Here is a 27,318-nt window from a genome sequence, read left to right on the forward strand (position 1 = left end):
TCTGTCCTGTAAACAAACAATAGACCAAGATCTGATTCTATCCAAAGCAAAAAACAACAACTAATTAGCTTAAAAAAATGTAGGTCTGTGGGGGTAAAAATCTTTGAAAAGCAAGATTGATTGAGACCACTGGTAGAGTAATAATAGATGTAAATGACTACAGAACAAAAGTATGTTTTCTTTGCCGAAAGGCCCACAGCAGGGGTTTATTGAAATAAGCAGATAAACTGTTACCACATGGCTTGTTTTTATCATTAAGACCAATATATTTTTATCAATTGTTTTTGTATAATTATCCACAATTAGGGGAAGTCTGTCTGTCCTGTCTGCTTCTGTACATATGGCTTCCTTATGCCGTATTAATCCTTCTCCTGCTCCTTTTTTCTCCGAGGAGCTTATTCAAAAGACATGCAGACTGGACTTTCACATGACTGCCCTGCCACTGATTTAAACTAAATGGATTTTTCCCTGCATAATGAATTTGAAAAAATAAAGCAAAGACTGCGTAAAAAATTGGCTTAAAACGTAAAAGTATGTCGAGATTTACTCAGATTTATAATTTACATTTTAGTAGCTCGAGCCTGCTGTTGCATTAGAGGACTGCGTGGTGAGCTGAAACACCTGTTTAAACAGCCTTTAACGTTACACCCCCCCCTCCCCTCATGGCCTGTTTTGAAACCGGAGTGGTGAGTCACTCCTTTCTCGGTTTAGAAAAACAGATCCGGCCAGGCTGGGGCCCGGCGGGGGGATGGGAGGCCGGCGGTGGATGGAACACCGGAGGTGGACGCAGCTGGACTCCCACTCCCAAGGACCCCACATCCTGACAACGGCCCGCCGTGTTCCCATAGTGACCGGGGCTGATCTGAAAGTGGGAGAAAAAAAACCCAGAAAAAAACCCCACACCACCAGAATGAATTCATATGCGTATTTTTTTCAAGCGTAGTGATCGTGGGCGTAGCAAATCAATTGGTCATGTTCTTCAAAAAGAAAAAAACATTCCCGTTTACGAACTCTAGAAATGTTAACTCAATGGATGGGCCTACTTTTAAGCGCCATTGTCTTTTATACTTTTATTTTGAGACTTTAGAGGAACGTTCTCTAGATTTATAGATTGATATAATTGTATTACCACACGTTGCACACTACTATAATGGTTCATATATTGACGGATATAACCTCAATATTTAATCAGGGTCTCCAGCAAGGCTCACTAGAGTAATGCCGTCTGTTACCAACACCATAGTCTACCCCTCCTTCTTTTCCCGCCAAAAGCCTCGGGGGTGGGGGGTGGGAGTCTCGAATTCTGTCTTCGTCAGATAGAGCGAATCAATGTCTCCATGACAACCGTTGCTCTGGACGACTTGGGATGCTCGGGGTGCTGCCCTGGTGCTGACGAAACAACAAAGTGGCATGCGCAATGCGGCAGCGCGCGTTCCCTTCTTTGAACCCTTATCCACCCCAAAAATATGAATTGTGAAGTATTTAACGCTGAAGGCTCATGTGTGCTAGATACACTGAGTTACCCCCAAGTTAAACAAGGCGCGATGTATTATCTGTATTGTATCATTTAAAGTATAATGTTCACCCTCAATATGAATGGGACACACAACTTGCCAACTTTCAGTTTACACATTAACCGCTAGATGGTGACATCGCTTCCTAAATGAAACCCAGGTCTACAAACAAATATATATATTTAAATTTAAAACATTTGTTTCCAAAAAACAGAGGACTTCAAGCTTGATACGACCTGCTTTGCCGTGTAACGTCCACGGTAACACGTCGCGCTCGAGCCTCGAGCACGAGCGCGAACTTTGTTCCTGTCCCGGACATTTTATCGATAAAGTTTGAATTTGAACCGACACCACAGCTAAAAAGATGGCGGCTGATCGGACGCTGCATGGAGTTCCCCCTTCACTGTCTGCCAAAGTGGTCGGGTATGTTTACGGTTGATCAACATCTTTTTCACCCTGTTAATAATAGTAATAACGAGGCTAATTAACGTCACGCTGCTGTGTCAAAACGCTGACGACTGTCGTGTTCAAACCAGCAGCATTAGCTTATTGCTAACAGGATCATTAACGTCACTGAGTTAACACATGCTAGCATATACTGTTTACTCAGTCAACTTAAATCTATCTGATGACGGTTTACTTATACCAGCAAGTATCGTTTTGCAGTAGAAAAGTCTACAAAGTAAGGGCTAACGTTGACTTGCTAGGTTAATTAGCTTGCTAGCTTACTTGTGCATACACCTGCTAATGTTAAAACGATAATACTAAGATGTGGCAGTGTGACGTCAATGGCTATATTGTTTCTCTGCAGGTCCTTTGCCTATCTGACTGTGAGGGACAGACTGCCAACCATCCTGACTAAAGTTATAGATACAATACATCGCAACAAAAACAAGTTTTTTGAAGAATATGGAGAGGTAAGAATGGTTATTGATACATTTAATTGTTTTCTTCAACTACTTGTTTTCCTCGGCTCATTTGAAAACCTAAATTTGGTCTTGCATGTGTTTCTTCTTTTTATACAGGAAGGTATCCAGGCAGAGAAGCAAACAATAGGTCTGCTGTCTAAGATGAGGAATGAGCTGCAAACAGATAAGCCAGTTCTTGAACTAACAGACGGCCTGCCAGACACAGAGTGCTGGAATCAGTACCTGCAGAGACAGCAGAAACTGCAAGGAGACCAGGATTTCGTCAGTTGGTTCAAGTCTCCATGGCTCTACGTGGAGTGCTACATGTACCGCAGAGTACAGGAGGCCCTCTGGCTCAAGTGAGAAGTATTTGCATTTTATAATGGTATCTCTTGCTGCTATTTACTGCTTTTTTGATTATTATTATTTTTTGCAGCTATGCATTATTTCACAATATAGTAAGTCTTTGTCTATATATCATTTTTGTGACATTTGAATGCAAAATAATGGTAATTTCAGGTATGAAGTTCTGCTTTCACTCTCAGTTGTCACTTTCCTCATTATTTTAATGAAGAGATTAAAAGATATTGCATCATTAAAATTCCAATTGGTTCTTAATGATAAAAAGGTAGGTATTAGAGCCATAAGTAAATACAGTTTTTTGTTGTTCCTTTATTACCTGTTCTAGTCCTCTAGTCATGATTCTATTTGTGATTTTATTTCAGTCCTCCCATCAGTGACTATGACGTCTTTAATGAGGGAAAGACTCAGAGCTTTTTTGAGTCTCAGCAGGCTATGATGACCTTATGTACATACGTGGAGGGCGTCAACAAAAATATGGAGGAACTCTCCAGGAACCAGCTGTTTGAGCATTTCAACAAACTGCTACAGGTAAGTGTCTTTTGTACCAGCATAAGTTAAGTGAGTGATGTGTAATGTGATGAATGTATGGGGTCATACAAAATCATCTGTCCATTCTAATATTTATCCTATTCAGTGTCATACGTGGACACATTACAAATGTTAGTGTTTAACCTTTTTATTTGACTTTTTCTAGGTTTCTCTATGGGGGAACAAGTGTGATCTGTCCATCTCTGCTGGCCAAGACAACTCACAAAAGACCAGTCCAATAGATTCCCTGAACAGCCTGCAACCCTTCATCTTGGTGAATGACACTAAAATGGTATGGTCAACTCTCATATCAGCTCAGAGGTCTGGAAAATCTGAGAAAACCACTGCAGTCAGAGTGGACATTGTTCTTGACAATTCTGGCTTTGAGTTATTCACTGACTTGGTCTTAGCAGATTTCCTGGTTTCCTCCGGACTTGCCCACAAGGTCCATTTTCATGGCAAATCCTTCCCATGGTTTGTCTCTGATGTCACAGCTAACGATTTTCAGTGGACCATCCAGCAGACCATGGCGGCCAATCACAAGTGGATGTCAAAGTGTGGTGTCCAGTGGAAGAGCCACCTGAAGGAGGGTGTTTGGTCCTATCATGATCATCCTTTCTGGACACAACCCCATGAGTTTTGTGACATGGAGGCTGATGCTCCTGACCTGTATGCGACCCTGCAGGGGGCAGACCTGGTTCTGTTTAAGGGCGATCTCAACTACAGAAAGCTGACTGGGGACAGGGAGTGGGATCACACAGTGGGCTTCGATACTGCACTACGAGGTTTTGGGCCTGCACCACTGTGTAGCCTGCGGACTCTCAAAGCCAACGTTCAGGTTGGTCTGCAGCCGGGTCAAGGGGAGAAGCTCAGCTCCCAAGATCCTGATTGGATGACCAGCGGCAAATATGCTGTCATTCAGTTCCACAGCTCAAAGTCAGAACAGAAAGACTGAACTCAGGGTCTCACTGGGAAGAAGTGGATTCATAAGAACATTACTTTAAGAGGTAGCATAAAAATGAGTTACCTTTAAGCCATACGATCTTTAAGTTACATAAGGTTGTCTTTGTTCCTCATTGATAGTTAGCACTTCATCATGTTTGATACAGAAATTTACAGTAACAGAAATATTTGAGTTATGTGTTTCTCATACTTAAAATGTTAGCACTTTAGATCTTAAATGTTTCCCATGATTTTGAACACAATCGTTTACGGTGACAAAAACATCCTCCGAGGTAACAAATCAAAGTTGCTTTGTATGGCAAATAGCCTATGTGTTGTGCACACTGTATTAAGTCATAATGTTTACAGTTTATGTAGATGCTATTAACTATTTTTGAGTAAGAATTGGGCTTTATAAATCTCTGTCCAGCAATAAAAAATTTGCATGCAGTTGAGGAGAGTGCTGATAAACATTGTGTATATATAGCTTTTTTTTTTTGTTTGTTTTAACTCAGCTCAGATTGTTTTATTGTTGCATTCAGTGTCATTGATATGCATGTATCAAAACATTCAGACAGCCGTTTAAATACAGCTTAAGTAGATCATAACATTGTTTGATAGCCTTTTTGCTCAGTTTGAAAGATGGTGGACTGTTATTGGGGCAGTGTAACAATAACAGTGACAATGTGTGCTTGTTTTGTTTGAAATGGCAACCCAGACCTTCATAGATCAAAGTGGATGTTCGCACTGTTATGTCATCTAAATTCTCATCATCAGTACCTCGGAGGTGACGTTAACTGGATTATTTAACTGGGGGAATGATATCATTTTCATTAATGGGTTTGATTTAATAAAGAAATGCAGAACTGGTCTTTTTTTTTTTTTTTTTTTTTCTAACTGTCCTTCTTTACAAACATTATAGATAGATGTGAGAATAAGCAACTGGCATTGTTATCTAGTATATGAAGCCACATGGTTTATTAATTTGTTTAAAATTGTGCAGCAACACTATTTTAAGCCAATTATTCTCAAAATAATAGTATTCACTTAAGTGTGAGCAAATTCATCTGTTCACAAATAATAATTCATCAGTAGATAGCTGAATGTTCACCAGGTTTATGACATTTATGATATTTGAAACAGGTGTTGAACTTTCATGTACTCGGGGGTCGGTGTGGACCTAGAAAAACAGCATGAAATGCTGCACGTGTGCATTACAATTCCAGAATGAGCTTGAGGAAAACTGAATAGAATCATTAAGGCTGCTGACATGCTTTGTCATCTTCAGCCATTTAGGTGATTTAGTTTTTTCGTTTCTAACCCTTCATTTTCCTGCTCTCTCATTCAACAGTGTCTTCATTTTGTTCCAGGGGAAATGCAAAAAAAAAAAATATGTATCATCAGCGCTACTTGTTTTCCACTTGACCTGACATGTCCTGAAAATTGGGCTGTTTACTCAAGAAAGATGTTGCACAGAGAGGAGAAAAAGCGAAGTCCCTGTGACAAATGTTCAGGTGGTCCTCAGTGGGGAAGGTTGTTGCTTGTGATCATCTTTTTGAATTTCTGGCATTTATTGACAGTGTGTCAGCTGACTGTTTTACACAGAAATATGTAAATTCATGCCTCAAATTATTCAATGGTTTTCTTTATTATCACTTGTATAATTGCATCTGAAATCTGATACTGATCATTTGAAAAAAATATATATAATATAATATATATATATTATATATATAATATATATGAACTCTTTTTGTTTGTAGTTTTATTTAACGCCATAAATGTTGGAAAACAGTATTTAAGCCCACAAAGTTGTTTCTTTTTATCTTGATGCCTGTTCCCAAAACTTGCAAGTACTAACAGGATCCCTGACAGTCACAAACCTAGAACTTTTTTGCCAGCAAACATGAACATTGATTTCTTAAATCTTTATTTGCACAAATACTCTGCCCCTTTGCTTTGATTTGTTTGTATAAAGTGTTCTATTTTATCTGTGACTTGACCTGATAAAGTAATGATTGACTGGTCCATGTGGTCTTATAAAATCCTCCTTTCAATGATATGTCACTAGGAAAATATGATTATTTATTTTTTATATCTGTCATTTGTTTGGTAATGTTTGTTAAAGTATTTAGTTTATGTCATGCACCATCTTACTAAAATAACCATCAATTCCGTAATTTGGGATTGATTGTGTAATTATTGGCTGTTGGAATGAGATTTGACCTCCTGCTCTGTTTGCTGTGTTATGGTGACCTGGCACTAAAACACCATGGTTTGGGTATCGATTTGGTAACATCTTTAATTTGTTTATCCTCTTTTTCAACCTTTCCACTGTTCCCATTGTGTCCAATAAGCCCAGCTAGATTTCTGAGAGTCAGCGAGACGAGCAGAGAGGGAGAGAGGAGACTCAGAAGCAGATGTGAGAATGATTCACGTGTGAGAGGTGAGTAGTGTATCATGGTGGATTTGGGCTTTTTTTTAGCCGGTGTTGTTTAAAACCATCGTCCTAATGTTTCTCATTTCCAGTGATCTGATTTACTGCAGTCTCAGGTGTATTCAATAATATGTCTACAAAAATAGGCCGGTCATACGTCATACTGGTAGCTTGCTGAGTATCTGGTAAACATCTCACTGCTAGTTTACAGATGTTTTTTTTCCATGGGTGCCAGCTACCACCAGCAAAAGCTTTTCGATGTTAGAAAACATTTTATAGCGGTGTTGTGAGAGAGGGGACAGGGAAGTTATTATGGAATCACTGTTTCTCTGTCCATCTTCCTCTCTATCCCACTAGTATGGGAGGAGCCTTTTTTGATGTCTTTTTTTTTTTTTTTTTGCAGCTTGGTGGGCGGAAGCTCGAGGCAGATAGGGCAAAGGGACTGGAAGACTAGTGGACCCTTCAAGTTTCCTGACGGTCTTTGTTGGAATAAAGGCAGGAGAGAGAGAGAGAGAGAGAGAGAGAGAGAGAGAGAGAGCAGCAGCACTTGTCTCCACTCCCCCTCATAGCAATTGGGAGAGCAAGTCTAAATCATGTTGTATATCAGTGCTGTTGTGCTGTGATGTTGCTCAGGGAGAGCCCGGCGCAGAGTAGGCAGCCTTGTGGACCAGTACTCAGACCCAGGATCAGCCCAGCCCTCTCAGAACTGGAGACCCTCTCCCCGCCACATCCCTCGCCTCCACCACGTGCCCACTTCAGTGACATGTACCCTGAAGAGAGCCGGGGGTCTGGAGGGTTAGGCACTGTGGACTTCCTGGAAGGGACATACGACTATGCGGCCCCCACCCCTGCCCAAACTCCTCTTTACAGCCACTCCACCCCTGGCTACTACTCTGCTCCTCTTGACTCCCACGGACCACCCTCAGATGGCAGCCTTCAGTCTCTGGGTAGTGGGCCTACCAGCCCTCTAGTGTTTGTGCCCTCCAGCCCCAGACTCAGCCCCTTTTTGCATCCACCCAGCCACCACTATCTGGAAACCAGCTCAACACCCGTCTACAGGTGAGGAAATACAATTTTTCTTTATCACCAAAGTCGACAAAAGTGTTTGTTATGTGCTTGGAAAGAAGTTATTGTTATAGGCTCTGCATCAACAAGTATGAATCACTGCTTTCATTTTTTAAGAATTATTAAGTTAATTTGGTGAATTTTTGGCCTTTTTCTCTGCTTGAATCTGATGTTTGGTCAGTTTTGTTTGTGCTTTATAGATTATTTAACTGAGAGGAGAAGTGGAATAAATTAACAACAGGGTCAGAGCAAAGAATATTATTCATGAAGAAATAAATGATCACCCTAATTTTACTGTATTGTTTCTACTGACATGTTTTTTCTTAAGGAATTTTTGTAGGGCATTTTGCCACATAACTGTACTTAATATCTTTCACTCACAAATGATGGCATTGGCATTCTGTTCAGTCCTCACAATGCAATTATAAACAAAACATAATTATATAACAGCATTGTTTTTTTAGTCTTTTGCTTCAAACAAAACAATGCCACTATCTCCATAGAAGGGATCAAGCTTTGCCCTGGTTTCTAATTCCAGAGATTAAGGACTTTGTCAAAGACCTTGAAAAAGGAACAATACGTAAGAACAACTGAAGTACATGTACAGATTGCTTCCTGGCTCAGGTGGAAAATAGAACTCTGCTTTTGTCTCTGCCACATTTAAATTAAAAATGGTGAGGTAAAGGTTAGAATTATGATTAAGTAGTTCCTGGCTCTTACATTTTATGATAAAAGATACTTATGCGAGGCATTTTTGACAAAATGTCCAACTGTATTTATTGCAAGAAAGCTAATGTATACAATATTTCATCTGCATAACAATGTATTCTCATTGTCTATGAAGATGTATGAGATAATTAAACTGATACGAAATCCACATCCTGTGACATGTCTAATGTACCATCCAGTCAGCAGTCAGTTTCCAGAGAGGACCAGTGCGGCACCAGTGACGAGTCATACAGTCTGGGGGAGTCGGGGGCTGGAGCGGGGGCAGGGGGGTTTGAGATGGCCAAAGAGACGCGTTTCTGTGCTGTGTGCAGTGACTATGCCTCTGGGTACCACTACGGGGTGTGGTCCTGTGAGGGCTGCAAGGCCTTCTTTAAGAGGAGCATCCAGGGTAGGTAGTATGTCTGCTTCATCCATTTGTGACCAGTGGATTTTTTATTCCCAAACGTCACCTGTTTGTGAAAGATAATGACTGAATAAATGCTTGGATTTAAGTACTGTGTCTGTCATGGAGAATTATAACCATATGAAAGAACAACATTTCCAGTACAATAGCCGACTTGGTAAATGGAGCATGGTGCCCCATAAAAATAGTTTTACTGTCAGTCAACAAAAAAACATTTAGTGTGATTTAATTTAAAACATGTGGAAGTCTTAAAAACATCCACAACAGAGATTATCAGAGTTTGGATGTTAAAGGACAGTGATTTAGTGTGCCAGTAGGCTCATGGTAACTAGTCCAAGTGCCTGTAACCATAACAGAGACATGAGCAAACTGGAGCTTATAAATACGTGTCATAAATTATGATATTGTGAAACTGAGAGATTTTAAGTTAAGGAGGTAGAATTTAAATTTCATTTTAGTTTTTTCTGTTTGTATTTTCACTCACAGGTTTTTATCTATTTTTGCTCTGTGTTTGCATTTAATGTCTTTCATACTACATGTATGTACAAACTCCATGTATGGCTGCCTCTGTGTAAAGATTAATACATCTGTTGTCAGGGGCTTATAGCGATGTTTATAATAGAAGACAGGTCATAAATAAACCAATAGCCATCTCCATGGCAAAGACAGACAAACGTTTTAATTTTGTCCATCTCAGATCCATATAAAATGGGAATAGAGTGTTCCTGGCACCAAATAACATAAATCTAAACTGAACACTGGAGTGGGGGGCTTGAAGTAATAGATTTTTTTTTTTCCCATTTCAGGTCACAATGACTATATGTGCCCAGCAACCAATCAGTGTACTATTGACAGGAATCGGAGGAAGAGCTGCCAGGCTTGCCGTTTAAGGAAGTGTTACGAAGTGGGCATGATGAAAGGAGGTGGGTACACAGATTACCCATCTTTTTCAAGAGCAACCTCTTTTTTTTTAATTTGTTTTATTTTACAAATGTCCATTTGCTCTCATTTTCAAAATTTAGTTGTGTTATTATTGATTATTCTGTATTTTTTACTTGTTTTTTTGTTGGGTAAATTGTTTGATAAACCTTCTATGATTTGTTTTCTTTTTGCAGAATTGAGCTTTTCTGTATATTCTTAAAATGCAAAATAAGCTAATTTGATTGCCCTTTTCTTAACAAATTTCAAAATCGCCATCTATCAACCATGGTCTTTTGCTAAGAGGATTGGCACAACTATGAGAGTTCTGGTGGATGCAGATAAGCTTGAGACTAACTTTAATATGACCTTGAAGTGATTTCCTCTTAAGGAGTATGACTACTGATTAAAACACACCCACATTTTGTTTTCATACTTCTTGAATCACACAGGCATCCATGTAATCTGCACTGCTGGACTTTGTGGTAAAAACAGGATATGAAGTTATGTGTAAGCGATGACTTTTTGTGGTACCGTATGCAGGCATGTATGCAGCTTTTTTCTTGGTTTCTTTGTGTAATTATGTATTAAATTATGTATTGTTTAAGGTGTGCGCAAGGACCGTGGGCGTGTTTTGCGACGTGACAAACGACGGACTGGCACCAGTGACAGAGACAAGGCCTCTAAGGACCTGGAGCACAGGACAGTGCCTCCTCAGGACGGGAGGAAACGCAGCAGCAGCAGTGCTTGCGGTGGAGGAAAATCCTTGCTGACTAACATGCCTCCTGACCAGGTGCTTATTCATGTGGAGACACTTGTTTCCTTGTTCTGGTGAAAATTGTTGGCCAGGAGGAAATTTGGATCTGAAAGAAGCGGTCATCCTCTTGGGGCCATGAATATTCATATACTCACACATAATTACACAGCATGTGGCTAGTGGATTTTGAGATATGTTTATAGTCGCTTTAAAACTATTTGAAGAAAAACAGCTTATATTTTTTTCTCTGTTTCTCTGCTGCTTCCCCAGGTTCTCCTCCTGCTCCAGTGTGCCGAGCCCCCAATACTGTCTTCTCGTCAGAAGCTGAGCCAACCCTACACCGAGGTCACCATGATGAACCTGCTCACCAGCATGGCCGATAAGGAGTTAGTCCACATGATTGCCTGGGCCAAGAAGCTTCCAGGTACTGCTTAGACTGGCAAGGTAGCCACTTCACAAGTTAATACCCTTACATAGTTTTCAGCACTACAAACCCTAGTACAAAGTTACAGTAACAGACATTATCTAGAGGCTTTTGAAAGAGTGACAGATTAATGACTTGATGTTGAGATTTGTCTTTCATATTCATATTCTGGCCTTAATTCTGTTTTGGAGCAAAACCTACAAAAAAATGTAATTGTTAAGACTATCTTGAGTCTTGGTTTGGTGACATTAATGGGCCATTAACATCGAACGTATCCTGCCTGCAATGTGGTCTGGAGGGAATTATTACAGTTGGTTGTGCAACTTTTATTATCGTACAAAATGAACCAACTGTCCTTTTTACACAGCGGTTTAAGAAAAAGAAAATAACTTGTTAGAAGTTATGTCTAACAGTTTGTGTCTATAAATGTTAAGGGGGAAAAAATGTGTATAACTTCCCTAAAACTGAATCTTACATCACGTATTAGATAACATAATGACATGTGAGCATAAAGTTCAATAATCAGCTATAAACAGGTTTTTGTTAAAGTCTTACTTCTTCTTTATTTCAGGCCTGTTGTGATGTTGTGTTGACAGCTGTGTTTTTGGTGGGTCATAAGTGATGATTAAGAGGGATAATGAGTCTATGCATTGTTTTTTAGGAAAGTGTTGCATGTTATACCTTTAACAGACCTCTTGGGATCATTTTCGCAGGCGCCCCTACCCTCCAGATACACTTCTGTCTGTTGCTATCGACAAGGTACAAAAATGATTTAAAAAAAATAGCCCATTAAAGGATAAGAGATGCAGTTACTGAAAACAAACAACACTGATAAATGTCTTCCGTTCACAATGAAATAAAAGCCTCTCACTGCAAACTTAATATCCTTAAGGTTAATGACATCATCAGTCTTTGAGCCAGAACTTCCAGTTTAATAAAGTCAAATTCTTGCTTATGCTCATTGCTTTTGATAGATATGGGAGACCTTTATAGTGGAGGCACACATGAACAAACACACAAATGCAGAGCCATTACAGTGATGGTTATTACAGTCATCACCTTTGAAAGGATTGTTTGGTTAATTCCCTAGCACCCTATAGAGCCTAAATGCAGTAAAGGACAAATCACCCTTTTGCATGTACAAACACACACACACACACAAGCTCCCTAAGTAAAATCAGGTAAATCCTGATTTTTAGGTATAACAACCTTGTGCGTCACTAAAAGCCCAAAGGCACACAGTTTTAATTGCGAGGGGTCCCAACTAGGGTACAGAGCGGGACAATGGGAGTGAATTGGCTGTAATTACATCTGAATCGAGACAGCTGAGTGCCAGCGATAAGGCTTTACAAAAGTGCACAGATTGCAGGTGCCATTCCCTGCCAGAAAACAAGAGCATGCATATTTTTATTTTTGGTGCACAAAAAAAACATTTGTTAATATTCAACACCATTCTGCAGTTAACACCCACCGCTCTAATTAATCAGTAATGATACGAACACAAACAACTGTTTTCGACAGCAGATTTTTGTCTTTTTGGATGATGTCTTTATTTCAAATAACATCTGTGATCAGGATAAAACAAATATTGATTCTCATGCCGCAACATTCTCTTAAATTTCTCTAATAATTTCTCTTAGATTTTTTTTAAAAGATAAAGTAAGATACTAAAAGTTCTTGACAATCCATATTTAACTGAACGCACACAATATCATCCACAGGTTTTTATAGTCCTAATTAGGACGATGAACCACTTATATTTCCTTAGCCCACAAATGTAAAAAAATAATCATTATCATTACTCTAAAACAAACAATAATATAAATTTGATTTAAAAAATGTTCATGTGTTTTTTTATGTTCCTCAAATTTTAAACGTATGTTCCCCTGTGCTGTACAAACAATTTGTGAACTGTGAAAACAAGATGTCTTTTTTCTTATCTTGAGCGCTCTCTATCACTAATAATATGTTATTTTAACTAAGAGAAGAGCAAAAATAAGAAAACGCTTGTGAATCCCAGAAATCAATGAGTGCAACATATTTGGAACGAATTGTAGATTCCCCAAAAAACGAGTAGTCATTTGTTCTTATATCGCTTCCTGGCATGAGGCCCAATGTCAAGTGTTGTTGGTTAAAGAGCTGATCAGGCTTCAGGCTGCTATAAAAACATATTGAATCTACTCTGGGTGTGGATCTCCTTGGTCCTTTTACCAGAATGCTTGTAAGAAAACACTCTGCGTGTGTTTTTCTAGGTTTCCTGCAGCTGGGCCTCCATGACCAGGTGCAGCTGCTGGAGAGCTCCTGGCTGGAGGTCCTGATGATCGGCCTCATCTGGAGGTCCATCCACTGCCCCGGCAAACTCATCTTTGCACAGGACCTTATACTAGACAGGTAGCCTGGAATAATCACCTAACCTACCTTTCTCATACCCTATTTCTTTGTACCTGATTTTCCTCCCTATTTCTTTATCTATCTCTCACTCTCACACAGATCTTAAGAGTGATACATCAGCATTGTAGATTTTCCATTTCACACCTTTCAAGCCATTGTGCCACCCCTACGCGCCTGCCTTAGAGTAAAAGACTAATTACATGTCCCCCACGGAGAAGAGAGCAGCCTCTCTTTCACCTGCATTACCCCTCATCATTACTGTGCTTAGCTGGCAATAGGGCAGAGATTTAGTCAAGGTCTCAATGCAAGGAATGATGGAAAAGGAAGAACGATGGAGGAAGAGATGATGGGAAAGGAGGCGGAGGAGAGAGCGCTAAATGAATAACAGAGAGGACAAAAACATAGAGATGCAGACATGGATTTCTTTTTTGCAGGCACAGCCTGTTCCCTTCAGTTCCCCATGTTCAAAGTAAACAAGACGGCCAAACCCCCGTATCTACCTCGGAGTGAAAAAGACAGGGTGGTGGCATCAGAGACAAGGATGAGGGAGACATGCAGACAGACAGAGCTTTCCCCCTCTGATGTGTCTGATGGTCCCATTTGATTCAAAGTGTATTACAGAGTATTATCTCTAAAACATGGTCCCTGTGTGAGTAGTCCTCACCAAATGGACATGATGACTAAAACGCTGTGGTTCAGGGTTGACAAATTCCCTTGGCTCTCTGTTGTCCAGTTCAATCTTGCACTCTAACCACCGGACATTATCCATTTTTCTGTCACTTTTCAACTTTGCTGACAAATTGAGTGTTACAGTGATTCAGTCCATTTGTTGTTTATCTGGCTGCTCTTTGGATAGTTTTAATGGTTGCAGATGAAGTCAGGTTGGTCAAGCTACTGACGGTACACTGTAGCTCAGATCTAGGGCTTTAGTTTTGTGTGACTTTCAGAATTTGTAATACAAAAGAAAAGAGAAATAAAAACATTCCGCCATGTTTTTCTTTCATTCTGCTCTCCAGGAACGAAGGCGACTGTGTTGAAGGCATGGCTGAGATCTTCGACATGCTGTTGGCCACTGCTTCCCGCTTCCGCCTGCTCAAACTCAAACCTGAGGAGTTTGTCTGTCTCAAAGCTATCATCTTGCTTAACTCGGGTGAGGCAAGATGTGGTAGTGTGTGTGTTTACAGTTTAGTCTCCTTCTTGTGAAATATTGTCAGAGAAACTGTTAACTGATAGCAGAGACACTTCCCTAATAAAAACAGCAGTTCTCTACTATGATTATTTTAATTGCACTCCACTTTGTCGCAAGTCTACATTTTTGTTCCCGAGAGTAAATATTGAACAGTGTAAAAACTACACCCACAGAGGTATAGTGCTGAACTCTACTCAGGCACATTAGGCGGACAGAGTGTTCTGGAAAGGCCTGTACCCTCAATATGCCCGATAACTGTTCTCATGACAACATGAGGCTACACAGAGGCCTATGTTTGTCCCGGAGATTGAGATATTCTATATGGGAAACTGAGTAGACTAAAAAAATACCAACGGGATGACACACCTGGTACAGCTGCTGTGTGGGCAATACTGCATCTGTAATTAATGCTCTGCTCTTATATGCACCTGTAAGTCAGATCCTTAATCAAGTTAAAATAGTTATTTATTTATTTTTAGCTTGAAACTGTTGCAAGTTAAATGAGTTTTATCACTTTGGCACATGAGCACGTCTATATGAGAAGTATAACTCCTACTGAAGTCTCTTTTTAAGAAAAGAAAAGTCCAAATTCACAGTAAGCTGATGTTTTTCCTTTGTCAGGTGCCTTCTCTTTCTGCACAGGCACGATGGAGCCCCTCCACGACACCGCAGCAGTTCAGCACATGCTGGACATCATCACAGACACTCTCATACATCATATCAGCCAATCAGGTTGCCCGGTTCAGCAGCAGCCGAGACGGCAGGCCCAGCTGCTCCTCCTGCTCTCCCACATCAGACACATGAGGTAAAATTGAATTAGAAAAATGTCTCTTTTGTTTTTTACCATGTTAACAGTCTGTCCTTTTCAGCATATTCTGATGAAATACACAGTGGTCATTTGAAGTGCAAGGAGCTTAAAAGATGAATGCTTTAAAACGGGTTTGGTCTCTTTAGACACATACAAGGATGCTCTGTCTCATCTCCAGACTTTTAAACTTATTTCTACTTGCTGATGAGTTGTTGCAGATTTAACTATCGTAGTGTCTGAAATGGTGATTTCAGTCCTCTGTACATGTAGAGGACTATATCGAGTACTATGAAGGGAGTTTTATGGCAAATTGATAAAAACGCTCTCAGGCACTACTCACGTCATTTCCTTTATGTCCTTTGAATCAATTTTTCATGAAATGCTTAACTATATGTACATATACAACAATTTTAAGACATTTTCATAATATATTTAACCATAACCTTTTTAATGACATTTTCTTGACAAACTGTATTTAGAATTTTTTATGACATTTTTATGACATACTATACTATGAGAATTTTATAAAATTTTCATGACATTCAATCCTAAACTTTGACATTATTTTGACATTTGGATGACATTTTAGTGATAGTATAACTTTGACATTTTCATGACATACTCTACTATGACATTTTTTATGACATTTTTACAACATACTATACTATGGCATTTTTAAAAAAAAAAAAATACTATACTATGACATTTCATGACTTTTTATGACTTACTATACTATGGCTTTTTTTAGTCCATTTTTATTACAAACTATTCTATGACCTTTTTTATAATTCTCTTTAGTGACATATTACACTAGGACCTTTTTAATCATGTTTTCATGACAAATTATTTATTTTATTTATGTATGACATACGTTACTATGACATACTATTGTATGACATTTTTCATGACATATTTCTGACATAGTATACTATGATATTTTAAATGACATTTTCATGACATACTATACTATGACATTTTTTTCTTCCATTTTTATTACAAACTTTTCTGTGACATTATGAATTTTGACTTTTTTTATGACATACTATGCTTTGACATGTTTGTCATTTTTTTTTATGACAAATTACACTAGGACCTTTTTAATCACATTTTCACTTTTTAATCACATTTTCATTTCACATCTTCTTAACATACTATTGTAAGAAATTTTTCGTGACATTTAAAGACATACATTTACATCCTGTACAGCATATCTTGTTTTATGTAGAGCATTGCTCTTTTACTTCATAATTATTAAGCTGAAGAACTCTTCATTTTACTGTAGGTCATGTTTCACCTATTTTAATCACATTTGTATAACATACAGTACTATGACATTTTTTATAAAATGAGTATGACATACTACACTATCACCTTTTGAATCACTTTTATACTATGACATTTTTATGAAATTCTATATATACTATGACCTTTTTAATCACGTTTCCATAACATACTGTTCTATTATTTTTATATGACATATTTATGAGACACTATACTAGCTTTCAGGGTAGCTGTAGCTCCCCCCATTAACTGACTGGTCATAAACTGCGTATTTCCTCATCTCCCTTTTATTTACTCTTTATGCAGCAACAAAGGCATGGAGCATCTCTACAGCATGAAGTGCAAGAACAAAGTGCCTCTGTACGACCTGCTGCTTGAGATGCTTGATGCTCACCGCCTCCACCGCCCAGAAAGACCAGGTGAGCCGTGGTTCAATGCTGATGGAGAGCCTCTCTCCACCACCAGCAACGACAACATCAGCATCAGTGGCGGCGGCTCTTCTTCAGGTGGTTCCAGTTCAGGACCCAGAGACAGCCATGAGAGCCCGAGCAGAGCCCCCACCGTCCTGCAGTATGGGGGCTCCCATTCTGATTGCCCCCACATCCTATGAGACGGAGCTTAGCAAGCTTCATCTGAAGGTCATAGATATGTTTAGTACAGAATGAGGATGAAATATAATGGTTGTATCTGAATTAATTTCATGAGATAATTATTTATAAATTAATTGATTTTATAGTTGTATCGGTATATTTTTCTTTTGCAATACTCTAATTCACTACAATTTGAGCGTCAATGCAGTTAATCTTTTATGTTGCCTTTCAATATTATCTGTGATTTTGAGGCAGCCTCTAACAACTTTACAGTACAGCTTATTATTATCAAAACGGCAGGTGTTAGGTCATATTGTGGCACTCTGTTAGCTTTGAGATGATGAGCAGCTCATTTTTCTTTTTGTTTTTCCAGAACCAAAGTGCACTTCCTCTGGGCTTGAAGGGGCTATTGGGCTTTATAGTTACTTTTACATATTAGGATGATCACGCACGTAACTATGATAAAACTGATTAAAATAACTGTAATTTATTTTGTGTGTGTGTTTAAATTCCAATATTGTTAATGACTTAACAGCAGGTATTGTGTTTTCTGTGCACACACAATTTTAAAATAAGATATATTTTGGAAGAAAATTATTCAAATGATGAAATGATCACTGCCTAAAGATATCTCTTTTGAATTTTGAATGGCTAAAAATTGCACTATCAAATCCTAGAACAGTTATTACATAATGAAGGAAGCCAAGCTTAATTGTTGGGGAAATTCCCCCATCCACAGCTTTTGGTGTGTAGTTGGTTTGTTTTATGCTTACTTTTTTTCGACTTTGTCTTAAGTATGTTTGTGTGGCAGATAGACTGAGCTATGAGTGGCTCCAATCTAAAATTAATGCATATATTTTCGACTTGATGCAGTTGTTCAACATTTCCCTTCATAGCTACAACCAGTTCATGTTAATCCAATAATTCAGTGATTACATGTGGAGTCTGGCTGGATTTACACACCTCCAAAAAATGTATCACAATGTATGTGCACATATGTGATTGTTTTTATTTCCTTTGAAAAGGACAGAATTTGGACATATCTGATACGGACCTTATAAGGTCACAATTGAGGAGCTGCAACCAGCAACTATTTGGCCTTTTTGCTTGATAAATGTATAATTTCCAAACAGTTCATTGTCAAGGCTATACTCTTTAGAACTCAAACGATTCAGGAAATGAAAATGTATTTTTCCGGGAAAGAAATGCTAAACAAAAAGATGAGGTTATAGTGTAGTTTCAAGTAGTCAAATTTGGATTTTGTGCCACTGAGACGTGTATGGAAAAAAATAATGATTTGGCCACTTGAGTTGTTAAGTGTTTAGTCTAGTCAAACCTGAACTGACATGTCATTTGTTTACTGTGCATACAAATAAAAGTATTCATGGGGAAAATGTTGTTCATCACCGTGTAGGACCACAAGAGTACACAGAAGTAAATATTTCATGTTTTATTATTTGGAAAGAGTATTCTTCATGAAGTTGGCATTAGCAAACTGTACATACATAAATAACATTTTCATATTTCATAATTTTTTACAGAATCTGATCCGCAAAATAATTATCGCAGTTATTACAAAGCTCAAAATTTCATGTCGCAGCCATCAACTAAAACACTACCAGTGATTGTTTGGCTTTCTTAAAAGCAGGGGACTTTCAAGTGCATGCTCAAACAGAAAGATAAAAAAATAACTGCCTGTATTCAAAGGCATTTCAACAAACATACTCAATTGAGATCTATCATTTTTTCATATTTGTCCAAAATAATTAAATACTGAAAATAAAAACGTGAATAAAAGCCTTGGCTTTTGGGGAAATAAGTCGGCCATCTTGGCTGGACGGTTTCCGAGAAGTACCTTCGACAGTGCTCTTGTCAGTGCTATATGTTTCGATTTTAGCCTTACCACCATTTGAAGACATCATTACGAATAAATTGTTTCAAGCAGAAAACATGAAGTCCATCCTTCAGAAAGTACTCCTGTAGAGCTTATTTCTGTGCTGTTTCAGTCACTAAGTCTGAATAGCGCTTCAAATGTGTCTGTTTGAGACAAACTCTTCACAGCAGAGACTGAATGATTGCTACTCAAACTGCTAATCTACTGTACAATTTACAGGTACAATATACCACACTCATGGTGGTTCTTTAGCTTAATCAATACTAACAATCTATAAACTGATTGAACACTGAATAAATAGTAGCAGCACTGGATATCATGGACAAACAGCACGGTCGACTTTGGCTCCCAACATACAGTATATAAATAGTGCTTTGTTTTCAATGATTTCTCAGGTTTCTTCATAAACCTTAAAAAATAATATACACATTTAGGTTAAAACAACTGAAATATTTAGATTGAGGAGAGGGGTTCTCCAAATCAAGGTCCATTCATTCTGGAGAGTGGACTTAAAGGGTTGAGGTGCTTTCAGGAGAGTGGGTGTGCAATATAACAAAGAGAAGTCTTCATATCACCTCATTTTCACTTCATAATGCATGTTAGCACCCCAGCAGGGGAAGAGTTTGTTGCTTTAGGGCACTGGGTGAAGAGGAAACATTCAGTGGAGTCCTTGGCAAAGCAGTAGGTAGATATTCAGCTGCTTCTCATATGGGCGGAGGTCCATTGGTGTAGCGTAACATGGGGTGGAAGGAGCGAGCAAAGTTGTTGGCATGGTGGCAGCTGTAGTCCTCCTCTGTCATGGGCACCAGGCAGGCCAAGCCGATCAAGAGCAAAAGGAGCAGATGGACGGGAAGCGCGGCCCTGAGGACCCGCAGCAGGAAGGACTGGCCTTTTGAGGAGGAGGAGGTCGACGAGGAGACGCCACCCCGGAGGTCAGAATGGGAGGAATCGCAGCCAGCGGCGCCTGGTGATCTGCTCCGGCTGCGGGAAGACACAGAGTTCAGTTAAACACAGCAGTGAACACACCTGAGTTCACTAGTATTTGCAAATCATGTTAGTTCAAAAGTTGAATTTAAGGTTTTGTGCTCGTCTATACATTGAAAAATGATCTCACCTCATGAGTTTGAATCAGAAATGATAGTTTGATGAAGGATGATAAAGCTAGGACCGTTTTCAGTTATTGAGAAACATTAATTCAGTGTTAATTTTGATTGAGTAGTAAATTAACAGAAATATAGATTGTGAGCTATTTTAAGTGACTTGATTAATATTTCATGTGAGAATGGCTGCTTTTTCTGTTTTACATCAGCATTAAATAAAATGTGTTTGGGTTTTGAAGTTTGTTGGACAAAAACACAGATATTTTAAAGCAAATTTCATGTTAAAAGTCATACTTATAGCGCGTCATAAAAAACTTGACTTAAAAACTTGACTTAAAAACTTAAAAAATCACGAAAAAATAAATGTATCTTATACCATAAAACTTCATAGTATAGTATATTATTTAGAGAATTGTGGCATTTTTCACCTTTTCTGACAATTAATTGACTAAACAATTAACTGACAAGATAATTGTCTGATTGATTGATTGATTATCAGATATTATGTTATAAAAAAGTCATAGTATAGTGTGTTACATAAAGTCATGTTTAGTATGTCATAAAAACGTCATTAAAAAAGTCATAATAAAATGTCATAAAAACGTCAGCAGTAAAAATGTCTGAAAATAGTATAGCATATCATAATCAAGTCATAATAAAGTAGATCATAAAAAAGTCCCAGTATAGTATGTCAGACAAAATTGTGTCATAGTATAGTACGCCATAAAAATGTTTTAAAAAAAAGAATAGTATAGTATAGTATGTCATAAATGTTTTTGTCAGACTATAGTAAGCCATAAAAATGTCATGAGAAAAGTCATAGTACAACATACAGTAATTCTCATAATTGTATGACAAAAAAATGTAATAAAAAACTTAATAGGCTAGAAAGCCATAAAAATAAAATGAAAGAAGTCAAAGTATAGAACGTCATAGTAAATTATGTTATAAAAATGTTGTAAAAAAATGTCATAGTATGGGTATTTCATCAATAACGTCTTAAAAAAGTCGAACTTTTGTATGTTAAAATAAATCTCATAAAAAAGTACTTGTATCGTATGCCATTAAATAGCCATAGTATAGTTTGTCATAAAATTGTAATGAAAAATTGATTGTGTCGTATACCATAAAAAAAAAAAGAACATTTAATAAAAAAAATCATACTAATGTATTAATTTTTTTTTTAATAAAAAGTAATTATATTGTTTGGCAAAAAAAAAGTCATAATATAGTATACTTAAAAAGAATTCATAAAATGTCAGAAAAAAATGTCTGTATTTTAAGCCATAAACATTTCATTTAAAAAGTCATACTATAGCGTGTCAGAAAAAACTTAATGAAAAACTCATACGATGGTATGGTAAAAAAAAATCATGAAAAAATAAATGTATCTTATCCCATAAAACTTCATAGTATAGTATGTCATAAAAACAAATCATTAAAAAGTCATACTATAGTATGTAATAGAAAACGTCATAGTATAGTAAGCCAAAAAATGTATTGAAAAAAGTCATAGTGTAGTATGTCATAAAAAAGTAATTGTATAGTATGTCAAAACTGAAGAAAAGTTATAGTATAGCATGACATAGTGACTGTGTCATACTATTGTATGTCAACAAATGTCAAAACGGTCATAGAATCATCTATGAAACAAATAAGTTATTTTTATTTATATGCCGTAAAAAAGTCATAGTATAGTATGTCATAAAAAATGTCATAGCACAGTAAGCCCTGACAATGGAATGAAACAAGTTATGGTTTAGTATGTCATAAAAAGACAAATAAAACATCAGCGTATTATAAAAATGTCATGAAAAAAGTCATAGTATAGCTTTTTATAATAAAAAAAATTATGCTATGTCGAAAAATTTCATGAAAAAAGTAAAAGTATACTATGTCGAAATAAGTTATGTAAAGGTTTTAGTATACTTTGCAAAAAATAACTCATAGTATATTATGTCGGAAAATTTCATGAAAAAAGTCGTAGTAAAGTATGTCAAAAAGGTCATGGTATAGTAGGCATAGTATAGGATGTCAAATAATTTCATAGTGTAGTATGTCGAAAAATGTCATTAAGAAATGTCAAAGTATAATTTTTCGAAAAAAGGAATGTAAAGGTCTTCGTTTAGAATGCCTTTTAATGTCAAATTATAGTATGTTGAAAAATGTCATGAAGAAAAGTCATAGTATAGTATGTCGAAAAATTTCAGGAAAAAAAGTCAAAGTATACTTTGCCGACATATGTTATGAAAAGTTCCTACTATTGTACGTAAAAAAAAAAGTCATAAAAATGTCATAAAAAGGTCATAGTTTAGTGTGTCAAAAAAGTATATTGAGAGAGAAAAAACCTTAAAAAAGACAAAATATAGCTTATCATAAAAAAAATCATAGTAAAGTATGTCAAAAAAATTACTTATCTTTGTAAATGATATAGGAAAATAATCTGTACTTGCAACAAACCTTGCAATTCTGACATTTGAAACAGGCTAAAACAAAGGTGTTTGCAAATACGACTTTACCCATGTCTGACAAATGAATGACTGGAGAAACACTCAACAGGAAGGAAAGTAAAAATGCAGCAAATAGACCCAGATTCAACCGTCAGAGGGATTAAGAGAGCCACGAAGATGAACACAGAGCCACACATGTACAGTAGACCTACATACGCACACAAAACAGGCACAAACACACTAAGAGAACCACAAACACTCGTAGACTGTGTCTCACTGGGGGGGGACTCTCTGGCTTTAGAGCCGAGTGTGTAAGAGTTCAATGAGGCAGGAGAAATGCCAAATGCCTCGCTGCAGATTTCCACGGATAGAGCCAAGACTCAAGGGAAGGAACAGCATGTTCTTCCTGCAACTCATCCTTGAGGAGGCTCTCTCACTCTATAGCCTTACAATTTGATTCAGGCCCCCTGGATGCTACAATACGGCTGCTGTAAGCACGCATGAGCAACATGTACACATTGTGTGTGTGTGTCTTCATATATGTAGCTCATGGGGGCTGCTTTGCTAAATTTCAGTTACCAAAAGCCCATTCATTTGAGATAGAGAGTACTTGCTTTGCATATAAAGGACAACACTTTTGGCAAGACTTGTTTAGGCTGAGTCATCACCAGGCCTTTGTGGTGTTGTTGGCATTTAATGGAAATCATAGAAAGTTAAATCAGAAATGACAGAGAGTCAGAGGTGGATGAGTTAAGATGTCTGGAGAGGAAACATAGGAAACAAAGTGGGAGTTAAGGAAAAAGGAAAAAAAGCAGGAGTTATTGCATCATATCCTGCTTTCAACTATGAAGAGAATAAAACAGGAAGGAAACATGAGGAGAGAAAAACAGAGCTAAAGGAACAACGGCAGAGGGGTCACCGGGATTCAGATAATGCCATCTAGTGGAGGAGAGTGCTACAGTCACTCACAGAGGAAAGGCAAAAAGTATGACAAGACAATATTTCATGATGCCATTCAAAAAGCAGCAGGGCAAAGCAGTAAAATAAAACATTTAAAGGAGAAAGGGAGCGGCCTGATGTAGGCGATTCCCCTCTCGTTTAAGAGCTGATAACGTGGTCTCTAGAATAAGGGAGGATCATGGAACGCAGGGTTAAAGCCTTAAAACAAATCAATTGAAGATGCTTAAAATCAAAATTATTGAATAATCTCATATATTTTACAATGAGTAAAACATAGCTTATTGTGATTTTTTTATGATTATTGTGATTTTCTCTTGGATTGAATGAATAGAAATCATAATTCTAGTCAGGCAAAGCTTTGGTTCCATCATCCTCCCATGTTTCTAGAGTCCAGGAGAGAGGTACCTGTGGCGCGGGCCGCTCTTAGGGTGTCCTGGGTGGGCCTGACTACTTTTGCCTCGAGGCTGTACCACGTAATGAGCAGGGAGGGGTAAAAGAAAGAAAAACAATGTTTCAGTCAAGGGCAAATAAAGACAAAGCCTCAGATGAGAGAAAAAACAAATAACATAAAGAGCCATAACATCGCTAGAGAAGGAATCATCAACAACAAAAGAGCAGCAACATGATCAATGACGGTGATTGACTTTCAGAACCAAGAAATCTGGCTTCTCTAAACTAAATAAGTTTAAGTTAAAAGAAACTTACAGAATTAAATATGCTTAATCATTAGCGAGAAAATTATAAAACAGAACAAATGTAATTTCTTTCTTACATGAATTAAAAAATGAGACCTGAACTAAGCTATTACAGAACAGTTTTATCGTGTGAAACGAAAAGCCAGGTTTTCTTGTACATTTTTGGCAGATCAACATGGTGTGGGCAAAAAAAGGGGGGATGGGGAGGGGCAGCAAAAAATCTTTTCATGTACATGTTAGTAGAGCAATTGAAAAGGGAAAACATTTATATTATTATATATATCTATGAGATGTCTACTTGGGAACCAAAGGGACAAGGTAAGTTAACTGTGATGTTATTTTGCTGTTTCTTATTGAGTACGAAGTCTAGCCAGAGGGGAACATTATGAGGGGAAACATTACCAATTGTTTGCGACATTGGACAGTCACCTCTGACTCAGGACCAGCTGATCCACAGATCCCTGATTTGCCACCAGGCAACGGTAAGCAATCCTAAAAAAATAAATAAAAACAACAACAGTCACTATGATGTTTGGATCTAAATAAAACTGCTCCAAAAGGAGAGGAAGTTTTTGTTATTTCAACATAAAGTGTCCCCTCGTTCATTCACTCTATATTCAGCATTTTTCTGACCTGCCGTGCGTCCGTGGTCTCCAGTCTCCTCTCCAGCCCCTCCAGGTCTGAGCTGACCTCCCTAAGGAGAAGTCTCAGCCTGTTCAAGATCACGTGCACCTTCTCCTGGGCCTCCAGGCACTCGCTGCCCTGAGCCTGGATCTGCTCCGAGGCCTGCGTCTGCAGCAGCAGTGTCGGAGGTTTAGTGTTGACCAGCAGCTGAGCTGACAGCTCCTGAAGAGATGATACCTTCTGCTGTGAGTCCAGCAGCTCACGCTTGATTTTCTGCAGGAAAGTAAAAGAGACAGAGGAGTGAGCAATGTGGCCAACATAACACACAAGAGAAAATAAAGACCTCTGTGGATTTCATGTTTTTATTTCTATATTTTGAAACATATTTTACTGCTTTTTTTTTTTTTTTTATGATAATAAGTATTTGTTAACAGACAGATACAAAAAATCCTGAGTCCTCTGCACACAAACCTTGTATTAGAAAAGACATACCGTCAGTGTTTTGTGATGAGCTCGTAATGTTTCGCGGCCCAGTTTGGGGGGGATAGGCACCACCTCATTCCTCCTGCGGTCGATGTTCTCCAGCCACAGCAGCAGACCGTGGCTCATCTCATGGAACTCCTGAAATGTTATAATTGGTATTAGCTATGTGTTATGACATAAAGTAATAGTATAGTATGTCATAAGAAGTCATGGTATAGTAAGTCATAAAAAAATCATAGTATAGTAAGTCCTTAATAATCATAAATAGTCATAGTACAGCATGTTATAAAGAGTTATTAAAAAGTCAGAATGAGAGTAATAAACCAGTCTCCTTATTCTTGTTTCATAAATTAAAAATACAAGGAGATGAAAGACGTTTACAACTCAAGACATAGCATTTTTATTTTGTTTATTTTAGTTTGTGTACAACCTTTTAAAAACTATATATTTTTTGCAAAATTCTATATATATATATGTATAGATGGCTGTAGGTTTAAAAACAAAAGTTTATTTCTATTACTATGTACGAAAGAAGGTGCAACATAAAATTTGAGAAAAGGATGCCTATAAAATGTAATTCTTTCCTGAAGGGTGTATGGTTTTTTTTCCCTACCTGGCACTGCATCAGCGCCTTCTGTAGCTCTTCCCTCCAGTCCTCCAGGGAGGTACCTAGCCGATCCCAGCGTGTGTTCATCTCTTTCAGCCTGTCCCTCAACTCCCAGGCCTCCTCAGAGTCAGGACCTGATTGGAGGAACTCTGCGCTGCTCAGATTGATGGACAGGACCTCTGACTTGTGGGCATCCACCCCTTTCAGCAGCTCCTGAGGGCGTGAGTCAAAGGGGAAAGTATTCAAAACAGCATCTACATGTGAAAGATTATTTATTATGACACTGAAGCGTGAACCAGTATCATAATAATTGACGGGCTACAGATAGAGAAAGCTGAGAAAACATGAGGTACCAACAGACATGAGTGCAGGAAGATTAGGCTTCAGAGTGGTGTATTATAGAACAGTGATATCTTGCCGATGCTTTACAGCACCAACAGCTGGACTAGGTAGTGAGTAGTAAGTGTGTGTGTATGTGTGTGGAAAGAGTCGAAGAAAAAAATTGTCAGCAGCCTAGACGTGAAATAGGACATTATAAACAAGTCCAGTGGCGGCAAATTATCGCAGACAAACTGTATTTCATGTACAGTTCCTAAAAATAAACTGTTCCAAAAATCTGCCGCTGCAAAACTGATGGTTGCAATTTCCAAATGTAACCAAAAGGAGTTCATAACAGCTTTGAAGAAATCGGATGAATCTACATTTTGTGCAGTAACATTTATCTAACATTGCTGGACATTAGTGCTCTGATATAGCAATTAAAATAAAATAAACAAATGAAACAAACCTTGAGCTTCTTGATTCTCTGCTGAATGGTGTGTATGTCGGTGCTGAGATCGAGTCCTCGCAGCTGGTTGAGTTCAGCCTCAGACTGACCCAACCAGGCCCGCATGGTCTGCAGATCTGAGATTAGTTGCTGCCACTGCTGCAGGTTCTGCTTTTGCTTGTGCTTCTCACTCAGAGTCTGAGCCTGGATCAACTCCCAGCGCTCAATCACACCTGAAGGGAAACAGATCACATCGATTAAACATGGCTCACACTGTGTTTATAGGAGGGGTTTATCTATCATGACGTGTGTGTTTGTATGTAACCAACCTGCACTCTGACTGTCTGTGCTGGTGGGGTTGTTGAGTCCTGGCATGTCATCCTCGTCCTCAGTCAACTCTCCCTCTGCTCTCTTCACGGCATCTATACTGCCTCGACACTCTCCCATCAGACGCATCTGGAGGGATGATGATAATGATATTCATATTTTGGC

The 27,318-nt window shown here is 38.1% G+C and overlaps 3 protein-coding genes across 3 annotated transcripts in view; 2 read left to right on the plus strand and 1 right to left on the minus strand.

The window, feature by feature from the left end:
* The first annotated feature begins 1,625 nt into the window (after positions 1–1,625).
* Positions 1,626–5,126, plus strand: armt1 (acidic residue methyltransferase 1). Its single transcript, XM_054618614.1, has 5 exons — positions 1,626–1,937; positions 2,326–2,431; positions 2,540–2,781; positions 3,148–3,313; positions 3,480–5,126. The coding sequence occupies exons 1-5, from the start codon at positions 1,879–1,881 to the stop codon at positions 4,266–4,268; spliced, it is 1,362 nt and encodes a 453-aa protein (XP_054474589.1). The 5' UTR covers positions 1,626–1,878; the 3' UTR covers positions 4,269–5,126.
* A 1,490-nt stretch (positions 5,127–6,616) lies between these two features.
* esr1 (estrogen receptor 1) lies at positions 6,617–18,645 on the plus strand. The gene is made up of 10 exons (XM_054618183.1): positions 6,617–6,701; positions 7,096–7,751; positions 8,666–8,874; positions 9,696–9,812; positions 10,416–10,600; positions 10,835–10,988; positions 13,241–13,379; positions 14,396–14,529; positions 15,190–15,373; positions 16,964–18,645. The coding sequence occupies exons 2-10, from the start codon at positions 7,315–7,317 to the stop codon at positions 17,265–17,267; spliced, it is 1,863 nt and encodes a 620-aa protein (XP_054474158.1). The 5' UTR covers positions 6,617–6,701; positions 7,096–7,314; the 3' UTR covers positions 17,268–18,645.
* A 1,180-nt stretch (positions 18,646–19,825) lies between these two features.
* Positions 19,826–27,318, minus strand: part of syne1a (spectrin repeat containing, nuclear envelope 1a) — a 117,896-nt gene continuing 110,403 nt past the window's right edge. Inside the window, 8 exon segments of the mRNA XM_054619084.1 lie at positions 19,826–20,122; positions 24,057–24,115; positions 24,749–24,838; positions 24,980–25,243; positions 25,463–25,591; positions 26,067–26,273; positions 26,848–27,059; positions 27,156–27,282. Coding sequence (XP_054475059.1) covers positions 19,846–20,122; positions 24,057–24,115; positions 24,749–24,838; positions 24,980–25,243; positions 25,463–25,591; positions 26,067–26,273; positions 26,848–27,059; positions 27,156–27,282 — 1,365 coding nt within the window. The 3' untranslated portion in view covers positions 19,826–19,845.

This window comes from Anoplopoma fimbria, chromosome 18 (assembly GCF_027596085.1).
Source record: "Anoplopoma fimbria isolate UVic2021 breed Golden Eagle Sablefish chromosome 18, Afim_UVic_2022, whole genome shotgun sequence".
Classification (NCBI taxonomy): domain Eukaryota; kingdom Metazoa; phylum Chordata; class Actinopteri; order Perciformes; family Anoplopomatidae; genus Anoplopoma; species Anoplopoma fimbria.